The sequence below is a fragment of the Fistularia commersonii genome, chromosome 7 (genome assembly GCF_037954325.1).
Source record: "Fistularia commersonii isolate RoL2024-O1a breed Wild chromosome 7, RoL_Fcom_v1.0, whole genome shotgun sequence".
Lineage (NCBI taxonomy): Eukaryota > Metazoa > Chordata > Actinopteri > Syngnathiformes > Fistulariidae > Fistularia > Fistularia commersonii.
In genome coordinates this window covers 19627127-19640780 of record NC_141290.1, presented here as the reverse complement: position 1 = coordinate 19640780, position 13654 = coordinate 19627127, and the positions used below count along the sequence as shown (strand labels likewise).

At 41.0% G+C, this 13654-nt stretch overlaps 1 protein-coding gene across 1 annotated transcript; it reads left to right on the top strand.

Annotated features, from left to right (window-relative positions):
* The first annotated feature begins 1883 nt into the window (after positions 1 to 1883).
* On the top strand, positions 1884 to 7894 carry LOC147233020 (deoxynucleotidyltransferase terminal-interacting protein 1-like). Its single transcript, XM_086148894.1, has 13 exons — positions 1884 to 2095; positions 2729 to 2799; positions 3151 to 3247; positions 4164 to 4262; positions 4393 to 4452; positions 4698 to 4754; positions 4842 to 4900; positions 5684 to 5726; positions 6030 to 6088; positions 6284 to 6344; positions 6648 to 6719; positions 7502 to 7557; positions 7658 to 7894. Exons 1-13 carry the CDS (start codon positions 2021 to 2023, stop codon positions 7764 to 7766), a joined length of 918 nt encoding a protein of 305 aa, XP_086005020.1. The 5' UTR covers positions 1884 to 2020; the 3' UTR covers positions 7767 to 7894.
* The last annotated feature ends 5760 nt before the right edge of the window (positions 7895 to 13654 follow it).

The window sequence follows — 13654 nt, the reverse complement described above, 5'->3', positions numbered from 1 at the left end:
CACTTAACCGTTGACATTTGACACCCTAACATTTACGTCATAGCAGTCAACCAAATGTCCGTATCGAAACGCTGTTTAGCTGTATTCAGCTATGAATGTAGTTATCACAAATCATTAATAACATATCGTAAAAAAAACCTTTACATTTTACCATCCGATACAAGTCTGGCTCTAATGGTTCCTGCTTAATGATCTAAGTGTGATGATCTTTCACTATATATGAACAGTGAAATGTTTCAAGATATTTATCTTTTCACAAGAGAAACAATATTTTTTTGAACAACTCATTTTAGGATGCATTTTATGATAGCATTACTTCAGAAAATATAAAATTTTGCTTCAATATGAAGTAGCACCCACATTTGTAACAAAACCACATTGTCATAAACTACCTTTCCCCTCATATTCTAAATAAAACTAGAAATGATGTTTTTTGTGATATAAACTCAAAAAATCAACCTTGGTCTAATTTTTTTTTTTTTTAATTGAGGTTCTTTGTTTTACAATGTGAGGAAAGGAGATGAAAACACTACATAACTGACATTGTTTTATTTTCATCATCCAAAGCCCCAGTTACCACATTTTTTGTAATACCCATCGCAGGATGCAGTAGCTAATGTCACAAGGTAGCAAAATATCTTTCGTTCCCTTGATGGTGTTAATTTCCTAATCTAGTAGATTACTGGAAAATAAAGGTGTTATTACATAATAAAGTGAAATTTTGATAAGTGTGTTGCAAGAAATTAAAGTGGAGGCATATGTTCAGTTTTTGTTAAAGTTTAGGGATGTTTTCATTCTAACCAATTGTAACTTTTTATACACTGACTTGTTTTTTTTTGTTCAGACGCTGAAGAAAATGTTGGAAATTGTTTTACAAGAGTAGAAAAGTATCATGACAAAGAGTTAAAAAATGCTGAGGGTCAGTGGTGTCCTTGCAGCTGGAGAATGTAAATAGTCTGTCTTTCATCCTGCCTACAGACAAACCGCAGCTTCGCTCCCAGTAAATATATATATACAACCTTCAATGAGTGTGTCTTGTTGTCTTTCACACCAATTGCACATTAAACCAAAGAAGAGCAGTTTTATGATAAATCAGTTTCTTTTGACTTAAATACACATTCCAATGTCTCAAAAGGACTGCCGATTTTCATATTTAATGGTTCATTTTAAATTGTATGCGATTTGTATTTTCAGCATCCAAATATTTTTTGATAAAGACTTGAAACCTTTATGAATGATTCCTTAATTTTTTTTTGCATATTTACCCTTCAGCAAATTTAGTTATTTCTATAGTAATTTGAAACCATTGTCTGTCTGGCTCTTGGTTGCCTGTTAAATTAATTGAAATCTGAAAACACAACATCGAATTTTCACAAAAGATCTGGAAATGTTTTTTACTATTAGATGAAAAACAGCTGAAAATTAATAAGGAAGTAGATAAATCTAGCGTGAACTCAAATTTGATAAGATTATCAAAAGCAAAAGAAGGAAGATTCATGAATGATATTGCTATTTAGACTTAAAATAAGACTTAAAAAATGATTTAAAGTAAGACTTAAATTAGACTTAAAAACAAGAATCCGAACATCGTGGAAGTTGTGAACGTGTAAATGACAAAAAGAGCAACGAATAAAAGCTTTTATTTAAAAAAAAGAAAGTCACTCACCGGAAGTCATAAGCCTGTACGCAGCGCGCTTCGTTGTGCTTTTATTTTGAAGTCAATTGAAATACTTCGGGTTCGTTCAGCTGACTAACTTGACACAAAAATAACTAGTCAGTGTGTAACTTCCAGGAAACAAACCCCAAGTGAGTCTACCAGGTATATTCTTTTGTGAACCTGACCGTAGATGAACACTTAGAGTGGGTTCGGTATCTCTCATTCGCCTTAACTATCCGGTAACAACAATTCATCATCAGCATCCCACAGAAAACACTGTTACCCGCTCCTGATAGCATTAGCCGCAGTTAGCCCAGCCAAGCTAACAGGTTTTGAACCGGACCAGTCAGAACCGTGGCGACCATGGGAGCCCATCGCAGCGAGGGAGGCCGGGAGTGGTTGCAGCAAGCAGAACCGGAGCAGCCGGAGAAAACGACGGTACGAACCAGAGCTGAGATGACGTACATTCTCCTAGCCTAGCTTACTCAAGTGCGGTGTTTGTTACTGATTTATATGTATAGACGCACGACACTAAACCCCCTTTATCCCACACTAGTACTACACAAAGACAGGAGTTGGGCTAAATAACTAATAACAAAACGGATGCTGTATATCCTATGAAAATTATGAAATTATACAGGTCTTACTCTTTTCTTAGTGATGTACATTGAAGCGTATAGCCGACATTGTTTCAGTGTCACCCCTCCAAACCAGGGCAGGGAGCTGGAGATGAAACCATCGAAGTTGCCGACTTTTACTTGTTTCTCTTAAAAGCTGATTTAACATGTCACTGGCATTTATACATTGTTGTCTTTTTTGATCAATTAGATAATAAATTTGATCAGTTAGATAATATATTTCTCCTACCCAATGGTTACCCCATTATAATTAGTAGGCTGTACCTGCAATTTATAAAAATGTACTATCTTGTTTATTTTGTTTTCTCTTTCAAACTTAGAGGAAGTGTTTTTGTTGACTTTCAGACTAATTCTTGCAATTAATTGCAATGTAAAATTTGGCTGTGTGTGTGTGTGTGTGTGTGTGTGTGTTTGTATACACTCGTGTGTTTAGAGTCCATGGAACTGGATGATCAAACACCGACAGATTCACAGAAGAGGACGGCGTTCACACATGGCAGTCAGGTCAGTGCTGGCTTCATTGTTTAGAATTTCTGGAGTCTGTACCCTCTGAGAAACTGTGAAAGTTAATGTTAATTTTTCAAGAACATTTTGATTAAGTTAATTATTTTTGACTGTCTTAATGCAGTAATGATAATGATAATACAAATGACCATGACATGATGATCATCATACTTATAGACAACAATGATTGAATGATCTTTATAACTTTCTGCTCTCTTACTGTGTGTGTGTGTGCGCGCGCGTGTGTCTATGTATGCGTGCGTGCGTGCGTGTGCGTGCGTGTGTGTGTGTGTGTGTGTGTGTGTGTGTGTGTGTGTGTGTGTGTGTGTGTGTGTGTGTGTGTATGAGTAGTTACACAGATCCTCATGTGTCGATGGACCTACTGAGGGCTGTGCTGCAGCCCAGCTTCAATGATGACATCATGGCTGTATTCAGGAAGTACCAGAAGGTCAGGGGTCACATAGTTTTGTGTGTGTGTGTGTGTGTGTGTGTGTGTGTGTGTGTCATTGCGGTTGGTGTGGACAACAGGCTCCTTTTGATGGAAACCTTACTCATCCATCATCTGCTGCTTACCCTGCACTCAGGGTCGCGGGGGATGCTGGAGCCTATCTTAGCTGTCATCGGGTGAGAGGGGGGTTACGCCCTGGACTGATCGCCAGACAATCCAGGGTCCTTCTTGCTGTGAGGCCGAAGTACTAACCACTGCCCGGAAACCTTATTCTGTCATTCAAAATCAAAATTATAAGAGCAGCTGTGGGTCAGTAGGTAGAGCGTGTGTCCCTCCAATTGGAATGTTGACGATGCGGTTTCCAGCTCCCCTTGTCTACATGTCAAAGTGTCCTTGGATCAGACACTGATCCCCAAGTTGCTGCTGATGGCTTGGTTTGTGCCTTTCTTGGCACCGCTGGGTGTGAGCGTTTGAGGTTGAATAGTTGAAAGCGCTTTTGAATTCAAGGCCATATGTCATTGAAAGACAGGAAGGGTAAAAGATACTTTTTTTATTTGTTGTAACAGGATAAACACCATCTTGTCTTTGTCCATATGAGAAAAAAAACAGGAGATAAAATTGATTTTTAACTGTCAACTGTGATCTTTTTTTCTTGATACCAAAAGTGTGTGCTTGCATCTGTGTGCATGTGTGAGAGAGAGAGAGAGAGAGAGAGAGAGAGAGAGAGAGAGAGAGAGAGAGAGAGAGAGAGAGAGAGAGAGAGAGAGAGAGAGAGAGAGAGAGAGAGAGAGAGAGAGAGAGAGAGAGAGAGAGAGAGAGAGAGAGAGAGAGAGAGAGAGAGAGAGAGAGAGAGAGAGAGCAAAGAAAGGTGGGTGACTAGAGGATATGGGATTGATCTGTGTTCTTTTGGTTCCAGTTTTTTGACAAAGCAGCAAAAAATGTAAAGGAGAATGTTGGTGAGGACATTCAAACAGAGCAATTGGTTAAAGAGGCCTGCAGGAACGTTCTTGAGCATGTAAGTCAACCTCCACACTGATAATTTAATCACAGTTCTTCTGTATACAGTGTCCTGATCATTTATCAAGCATTCCATAACGTTGGGATTTCTTTTCAGCATTGCCTCTTCTTTTTTGACTTCATCACAGGCCAAGCAACTGTTTCCAGAGCCAGAGGTGAAGAAGCTAGGCTCCGAGGCTGCCATCAAGGTGGAAGTCAATTGAACAGTCTACCCTTTGAACCTTTTAGAACTCTATTCAAACCAGAACCAGCAAAATCCTTGATAGAAAACATGCCAGAACAGTGACTGAGCGAGGAACCAGTAGAATACTGGCACAAGACCAGCAAGAGACCATAACAGTCCCTAAACCTTGACTCGCATGAAGCCTTGACTCAAAACTAGGTAGAGTATTGAAGTATTGTGGTTTAACCTGCCACCTCTGTATGTTCTCAGAGGTCCAGGGCAGTTGATGATGACATCAGTCAGAGAGGAAGCCCTATCCACAAGAAGGTACCATCCCCATTGTTTTGAAGCAGGTCATCTCGACAAGGATGTATCATGTTATCAGAAGCCTGAAAGTGCTTTTTTTTTGCTCAGAGGAAGAACCGTGTGGGTGGTGCCATCGTCTCTGACCGATCTCTGCCCTTCTCTAGTCAGTGAGTATCACACAGAGTACACGAAGTATTGCACGTGTTATTTATACTATGATCACCCACTAATCCCCCATGACAATAGACAACTGAGCTCCCACACCTATGTGATTGTCAGCGCCCCCTCCTTTCAGTGTTGCATGAAAAAGGAATATGAAGTAAAAGTTATTGTTTGATCACTCTCAGCCTCATGTAAATGTACAGCAAAACTAAAGTATCTATAGTATTGTCCAGCACTCTAGGCCAGTGTTTCCTAACCACTGTGCTATGTCACATAAGTGTGCTGAGAGAAATCATCTGGTGTGCTGTAAAAAAAATAATCCAATTTGTGTGTAATTTGTTATCTTAAGTAAGCGACATGGAGACAGACGGAACAATAACATGCTCTTCCACTAGAGGGCAGCTTTGCACTAAATACAAAAGAACATAGTCATGCTGCGGGTGAGATGACTCTGCAGGTAATAGCAATTGATAAATATTTGAAAAGAGTCAATCTGACCAGGGTCCTGGAGAAAGTAGCAACCATGATGGAGGCCTTAGCATGAGTAGTGTTCAGAAGAAAGCAAAGTAAATCAACAAATTGACACTAGATTTCTAATATATTTCAATAAATATACTTTTAGTCACATTTTTGTTTGGTGGCATGGCTTGTGATTTTTCTGATTTAAGATATGTATTGTGTCTCAAAAAGGTTGCGAAACACTGTTCTAGGGAATATGAAACTGAGCAGTAGGTGCGGTATTTGTATTTGTACATCTAAGATACAGAAACCAGTGTTTTTTTCCACAGTGTGAAGATCAAATCGGAACCCATCAAAAGAGAAGGACCGAAGGTGAGTCACCATTAACTAAGATGCAATGATGCATGCACGCATGCGTACGCACACACACACGCACACACACACACACACACACACACACACACACACACACACACACACACACACACACATTCAAGCAGGGCGGCTATCATACTAGTTCAACAGTATGACATTTATTTTATGTTATTTACTCGAATCACAATAGAAACTCCTCACTCGACTCTTTCACACCAGGAACTCCAGATGTGTCCAACCTACATAATCTTAGACAGTGACTGCTCCACAGTTAACCATTGTGTTGTGTGTTTGTTTCAGTGGGATCCATCCAGGCTTAATGACAGCACCACATTTGTCCTTGGCTCCAGAGCGAACAAGTGAGTTTGTATCACGTAAACACACACACAACCTCATCTCACAGCATGAAAAGATCATGGAAACAACCAAAAACAACACCTTCCAAAAGTCATGTGACATGACTATCAAGGTTCCTTTATTTGTTTGTTTCATCTTTAAACTTTTTTAAACACTGTTAAGAGAATAAGAGTGTGAATGTGTTGCGTCACTCTTAGGGCGCTAGGAATGGGCGGGACCAGAGGACGAATCTACATAAAACACGCTGATCTCTTTAAGGTAAAAAACACACATACCATTATGTGATAAAATGTGATAAAAATTTGATAAAAATCAACCTTAATTGTACGAGGTTGTGAAAAGTCAGTGTTTTGGTATTTTTGCTTCGGTCAACTGCTCTCCTCTTCTTTCCTCTGTGCGTTGATCGACTTTTCGATTGATCAATGTCAGAGTTTTGATAAGGAATCTTTGATCAGCATTAATCTTTCATCCTGTAATTACTCACACACGTTAATGTGTGCTCTTACCTAAGTGCGTGTGTGTTTGTGTATGTGTATTTCTGTCTGTCTGTCTGTCTGTCAGTATGCAGCAGATGCCAAGGACAAGCAGTGGTTGGCTGAGCGACATCACATGAGGGCCACTGGGGGGAAGATGGTGAGATCAGACTTTTAGAAACATGAGACTCAAGCCTGTCTTGATTAGAGATGTTCTAATGCAGTCGACTGCTAAAACATATTATGTGCTGCATTTAAAGGCAGAATGAAAACAGACTCAAAGTAGATTAAATTTGTTGCATGGAAGAATTTTAATTGTTTAGTTCCTTCTAAATACTGCATTTAAATACTTAAATGCACCCTTTAGTTTTTCTATTTTCAGTACATGACAATGAAAAGTTATTATTAAAAACAAGTCAGTTTTTCTAATAATGTCAACATATCAGTAAATTTCATGTAAATTTCTGACACATGTTTACAATTATCTTTATGTTTTGTCATGTTTACCAAAATTACATGTAATTTATTAAAACACTTTTGGTTCCAAGCAAATGTTGGATTGAACACTGTTTTTTTTGCAGTCTGAGACAATTATACATGCAAATGACAGTTTAAAGACCTAATCAGTCTATTTATATTTAAAAGTTTAGTGTCTTAGTTTATATGTATATGCACATTTCGTTCCAGCCTCGCCATAACCCTATTTCTATTATCATTGTCCATTTTATTTTTCATTTTTTGTTAATCACTAAAAGCAATTGGAAAAAGTTCAATTTCACCCAAAAATCATTTTTGCATTCTGTTTTATCACTTAAAATTCTTCAGATCTGATAATGACCGTTATTGACAGACTAGCTTTATGTCTTGCTGATAGCAAATAGCAATGTAACTAAGACTTATTGACCGTGTACATCATTATCAAATATATGATTGATTGCTCAGGCCTACTTGCTGATTGAGGAGGACATCCAGGACCTGACACACACCGATGATTACAAGTGAGTTTTACATCATCGATGTTTCTGTTTTATACTGATTAGACATACACATGCAAACACTGCTTTGTGATGTTGAATGTGCATGTGTATGTGTGCATAGGGACTGTCCAGATGTCAGGATGGATGAGATAAGGCCTTTCTCTGTGCCGCATTGGATGGTGGAGAAGATGCAGAAGGCAATGGAAGCCCAGAGAGATACAGACATCTGATACCCCCCCTCCCCAAGTGGAAAAGCCGATCAGAAAAAAAACAAGTTGATGACCATCAAGCAGTGTGATTGCTAATCAATTTATTTTTACTGTTTTTTTTTTTTTAATAAATCATGCTGATGGATGAATCGGTACTGTGAAAGTATTGTTATTGCTAGTAATTCATTTTGTAACCATCACCTGACATTCAAAGTAGGCTAATACTTTGACTGAAATACTTCACTTTAAATCCAGAACATGAATCAATAAGGTGAAACACTTAGTTCTCTGAGTTTCGTTCAATGAAATAATTAGGTCCAAAATATTGAAACAAAAGTTGATTTTTCCATGTTTGGTTTAATGACATCAAACCATCCATCCATCCATCTTCTGCCACTTATCCAAAGTCGGGTCGCAGGGGCAGCAGTTGGAGCAGGGAGGCCCAGACGTCCCTCTCCTCAGCCACATGGTCCTGCTGTTCTGGGAGGGTCCCAAGGCATTCCCAAGCCAGCCGAGAGACATAGTCTCTCCAGCACATCATGGATCTTCTGGCTTAGCTCCTTCTTCACCACAACAAACCGCATCACTACAGAGGCCGCACTTATACGCCTGCCCATTGGTGTGATGACGGTATCTCACAACAACCTCAACCTCACCACAAACAAGACCAAGGAGATGATAGTGGGCATGAGGAAGGAGAGGAGACCTCATCAGCCACTGCTCCTCCAAGGTCTTGAGGTTGAGAAGGTGAGCAGCTTTAAATACCTGGGTGTCCACATAAGAGAGGACCTCACCTTGTCACTCAAAACCACGCAGACGGTCAGTAAGGCTCAACAGCGGCAGCACTTCCTGAGGAGGGTGAGGAGGTTTGGCATGTCACCGAAGATCCTCAGCAACTTCTCCAGCTCCATTGTTGAGGGCATCTTGACCAGCTGCATCACCGTGTGGTATGGCAGCACCACCGCTCTGGACCGCAGACGCCTGCAGTGAGAGGTGAAGACTGCAGAGCGGATCACCAGAACCCCACTGCCTTCTCTGCAGAAGATCTACCACTGCAGAGTCCACAGGAGAGCTGCCGCCACTCCCAAGGACCACGCCCACCCTCAGCATGGGCTGTTCCCACTCCTACCCGCCGGCTGGAGGTACAGGAGTATGAAATGTAGAACAAGACAACTGAAGACCACGTTCTACCCAGTTGCCATCAGACCCCTGAACAGCTGTACTTTAAATGCAGCACTGCTGCAGCACTATACTCATTGTTGCACCTGCACTTTGTGAGTTGCACACCAAGCTGCACTCAATGTTTTACTTCCACTGCCAGCACCATTCATCTTCATAATAATGTTTACACTACCTAGTCATTGTCAATATAAATTCAAATGTACTGTGTAGAAGCTAAAACACACGTTTTTTTTTTTTGTTTATTTGTTTTTTTTGTTTGTTTTTTTTTAATTTTGACAGTTGACACTTGTTTCAGTAATTGGCAAATGGAGCAGACCAAGGTGGTGTGCTGAACTGTGGTGGAATAAAGGACCAGACAGTAGGGACAGGAGGACAGTGTTGTCGGAAAGAGACACCTCTCAAGACCTGGTTGAACATAGCATGACTGTGCATCTGTTTGGGGCGGTGCCCTCTGGCTGTGCTTGTTATGCCATTCATAAGACAACATAGTTTACCCTCAGCTGTTATTGACAGGCAATAGAAATTTTTACATGGATGGACATCTTAACAGCTTGTGATCAGAAAAGGAGGCATGAGCACGCTGAAGAGCATGTCCACCTAGAACAGAGCTCCCAATAGAACCCAAAAACCTATGTGATGGAGTTAATTTTAAAGTGATAAGTGTGATTGAGATAATACATCTTGGACGGCAAGGGTGCAAAGTCAACCATCCTCAGATCGGTGAAGGGGAACGCTAACAGCAGGGTGGGCAGACGGGAGGCTGAGAAGCAAGAAGAAACTTCTATGCCTGATCCAGGGGGTAAAAAAAACAAAGTATAGATATAAGTGTCCTGTCTGCTATGCAAAAATCCCTCGGCTACAGCTATGGCCAAGCTTGGGGATGTAAGCAAGTTACTGCAGTTGTTGCAAGCTGATATTGACAAAGTTACAAGACAATGCGGGGGTCTGCACAGATGATAATGGCATTCTACAGTGCCTGGAGACAGCTGAAAATAGGTGATCTGATTTAGAAGATGAAAATGCTGGCCTTAGGCAAATAAAGGTGAGCAATGTCAAGAAGTGCTCAGTGCTTTAGGTGGTCTGGCAGGGTAACAACTTTCAGGATAGATGACCGAAGAAGAAGCTGGAGAGGGCAAACTGGAGATATGTGTGAAGAACAACACAGTTTAGGCTCTGGTAACCGCAATAGTCCAAACATGGCTACAGAGTGCATCGTGTTACCAGTGGATCTATGACTTAAAGCCATTAGCCATCATTCAGGATTATAAAGTTTTATTCCTGGAGGAGAATGTATTCGCTGCCCTGAAATGAAAATATAGGGGAGGTCAAGGAGTGGAGAGGAAAGGGTGCAAGCTTTCTTTCTTCCAAGACTTGCCGCAGGAGTGGGCAGAAGAGAGGAAAGTTTTCGGACGTGAGAAAAAAGCTGCACTCTCTGGTCAGCTGCTTACTATGGCACCACCAGCACAAAAGCATTTCAACTGGAAAGCGAAGACCATAGGGTTTGATGACCAATGCAAAGTACAAGTATTTCTGATCAAAGAGGCTGCCGAAGCCTCAAATGCCAACAACGCGCAGAATGGAGAACAAAAAGGATAAATATGCCAATTGGGTGACGAACTGACAGACTACCCCATGAATCCCCATGGACCATGATGTTTGCGGATGATATCGTGATCTGTATTGAGAGCAGACAACAGGTAGAGGAAATTCTAGATAGGTGGAGGTATGCTCTGGAAAGGAAAGGAATGAAGGTTAGTCCAAGCAGGACAGAGTATATGTATGTAAATTAGAGGAACCTGGGTGGAACGGTGAGGCTACAGGGAGTGGAGATCAAGAAGTTGGAGGATTTCAGGTACTCAGGGTCAACAGTCCAGAGCAGTGGAGAGTGTGGAAAAGAGGTGAAGAGACGGGTTCAAGCAGGTTGGAATGGGTGGAGAAAAGTGTCAGGGGCACAATGCAACAGATGACTATCAGCCAGAATGAAAGTCAAGGTGTACAAAACAGTGACAGTAACAATGAGGAAAAGACAGGAGGCAGAGCTAGAGGTTGCAGAGATGAAGATGTTGAGGTTCTCTTTGGGAGTGACCAGGATGGATAGGATCAGGAACGAGTCTATCAGAGGAACAGCACATCTTAGATGTTTTGGAGAGAAGGTCAGAGAAGCCAGACAGAGATGGTTCAGTCATGCACAGAGGAGGGATAGTGATTGGTAGACGGATGCTGAAAGCTGCCAGGCAGGAGGTCTCGAGGAACAGCAAAGAGAAGAATTATGGACGTAGTGAGAGAGGATATGAAGATAGGTAACTTGGAAATATTAAAGACCATCTCAGTCTATCGGGCAAAATTAATACTATTAAGATGGTGATAGTACTACTAGTTAACTATGTATCAGTGATGCTGACAGTAATTATTCCCAGTGCTATCTACAAACTATATCATCAATTGGTTAAAGATTATTTTTGGAATGAGAAGAAGCCAAGGATTATTATAAAAATCTGTGTACTATAGGGGAAAAGGGACAATACATAGTGCCTCTATTTTACAAAAATGTAATTGAATTACAGTGTTTGACTGAGAATCTTGGATTAATATGGCAGAGATTTAGAATGCAAAATAAGTAAGGAGAAATGGTGCAATCTAGTTTCGAAGGTTGGTTTGGCCACCAGGGATGTTAGAAGCAAATTTACCGATTACAAAATCACATGGGTACTACTATACTCCTATGATATATTTTTTTAAATGGGCTCAGTAGAAGACAAACGATGTTTGAAGTGAAAGACAGAAAATGGCACACTTCTACATGCCTTTTGGGAATGTCCTGCGGTATCATTTGGAAAGGAGTATTCAGGAAACTGGGAAATTGATTGGGTTACTAGAGGTTACTGTTTTGCTTCCAGGGAGATAGCACACTTTTGGCACAAGGAGTCAGTAAAAGACAGCATGTACCAATAATTGCAGGTCTCATTACTGCAGCAAGGCTGACACTGAGGAATAAGAGTACATGTATGCCTGGGAAATGGGAAACTTCCACAAATGTACTGCAATTAATATTGGTCTGAATAAATTACATTTCTTTCGTTAACATGTGATGAATGATCATTAATCTTGCAACCCCTCTCCTGAACCTGACAGTGTGAGCTGACGATTTCCTAAAGCCTGGAGGAAGGTTTTTAAGAAAATCCACAGTTGTGGAGGAGGAGAAAAAGCTGCATCACCTGGAAGTACACATCAGTCACTGTCAAAGAGAGGCAAGCATCCCATGGTCCGTCTTTTCAACAGGATCAGTAAACACAGCCTCTGAGGTTTTTAGCAAAACCACTCTCTTTGATGTCCCCTCCACAGGTGAGAACTGTATTGCTCTCAGGGCTCAAAATTCGGTATGAGATGAGTACAACTTTATTAATCCCGAAGGAAATTGTTGTGCCAGAGTTTCAAGTAAAAACATAGCAGTAATAGATAATAGTAGAAAGGAGGAAGAATAAGAAATATCATGAAATATGAATTGTCTAACTGTCAGCAGTAACTACAAAGATTGTAGTATTCAGTATCGCCCGAATCCTCCAACCGCAGTTGCATCATTTGGAGGAGCTGGCCAAAGAGGTGATAGGCTGACTGAACCAGGCCAAGAGGCAGCAGGAGGAGGCCTAATGTTACCTAAAATATTTCAAGGTTTCAGCCACAGCATCAGCAGGATACCCTGGCTGAGTAAATCCTGGAGTTGCACAAAGCTGGAAGCAGGGACAGAAAGGTTGTCTCAGCCATTTCACGCTCCAGGTGCTTAAGAGTAGCTTGGTCTCCTGAAGAACAGATGGACATTGTTTTGGTATTCTTGTTTCACCCTGAGCAGCAGACAGGCATACAGGCTTTGTAAATCAAAAGGAAAGAAAGTAGAGCTAGAACGGTTACGTTTTATTGGATCACTGCAAATAAGTGAAAAACTTGTAACCTGCAACAGGATGTTTATCCTGCGTAATACAAAAAATGAACTGCACAGAAAATAGACATGATTCTTCATCAGACATCCATCAGTCCATTCTGGCATGAGTATCCGTCGTTGACCCTTGACCTTTCTCTGGACTAGGAGTTCCAGGAGCTGCTGCTGACACAGATTATCAGTCAGTGTTGAGAGCCAGTGATTCAACACCTGCAGTTGATGCAGAAGACACTTGTCATTAGTAACCCAATGCCTCCCTCCCCCCTCCCCCAATCGGGTGACTATTAAATTACAATAAACAGGACTTCATTAGATTCAATGGGAAACTGACTTTTTTGCCATCTGATCATGGTGAGCACAAGTCTGGATTCTCCCTCCCCCATGTGGAGTTGAGCAGGTTCCTTCTTTCATGTCTTCACCCTCTTTTTCACCTCAGACATCCGGTACAACTCCAGTACCTGCCACCTCCAGAAGTTCTCTGATGATTCTTCCATCGTTGGATGCATCAACACCGAATACAGAGGTCTGATTGTGAGTTTTGTCAAGTGGAGCAACCGGAACCACCTCCTACACAACATCTCCAAGACCAAGGAGGTCGTTGTGGACTTCAGCAAGATTCAGAGGAGACAGGTACCTATCACCAATACCTATTCAGGTACCTATGAATAAATGTAGCTATTCCTTAAAATTAAATAGCTCTGAATGTATCACCCATTCAAATCCAAAATGTTACGTTGTGATGTTTCGCCGAGAAAAGATGCTGGAGGCATGGAGGAGTTTAACACTATGATAA

Excerpts from the sequence above, each read along its gene's own strand:
- LOC147233020 (XM_086148894.1), top strand. The coding sequence starts at position 2,021 with ATGGGAGCCCATCGCAGCGAGGGAGGCCGGGAGTGGTTGCAGCAAGCA. Across the intron at positions 4,453-4,697 it reads GCTCCGAGGCTGCCATCAAG|AGGTCCAGGGCAGTTGATGA; the intron begins GTGGAAGTCAAT and ends GTATGTTCTCAG. Across the intron at positions 4,901-5,683 it reads TCTCTGCCCTTCTCTAGTCA|TGTGAAGATCAAATCGGAAC; the intron begins GTGAGTATCACA and ends TTTTTTCCACAG.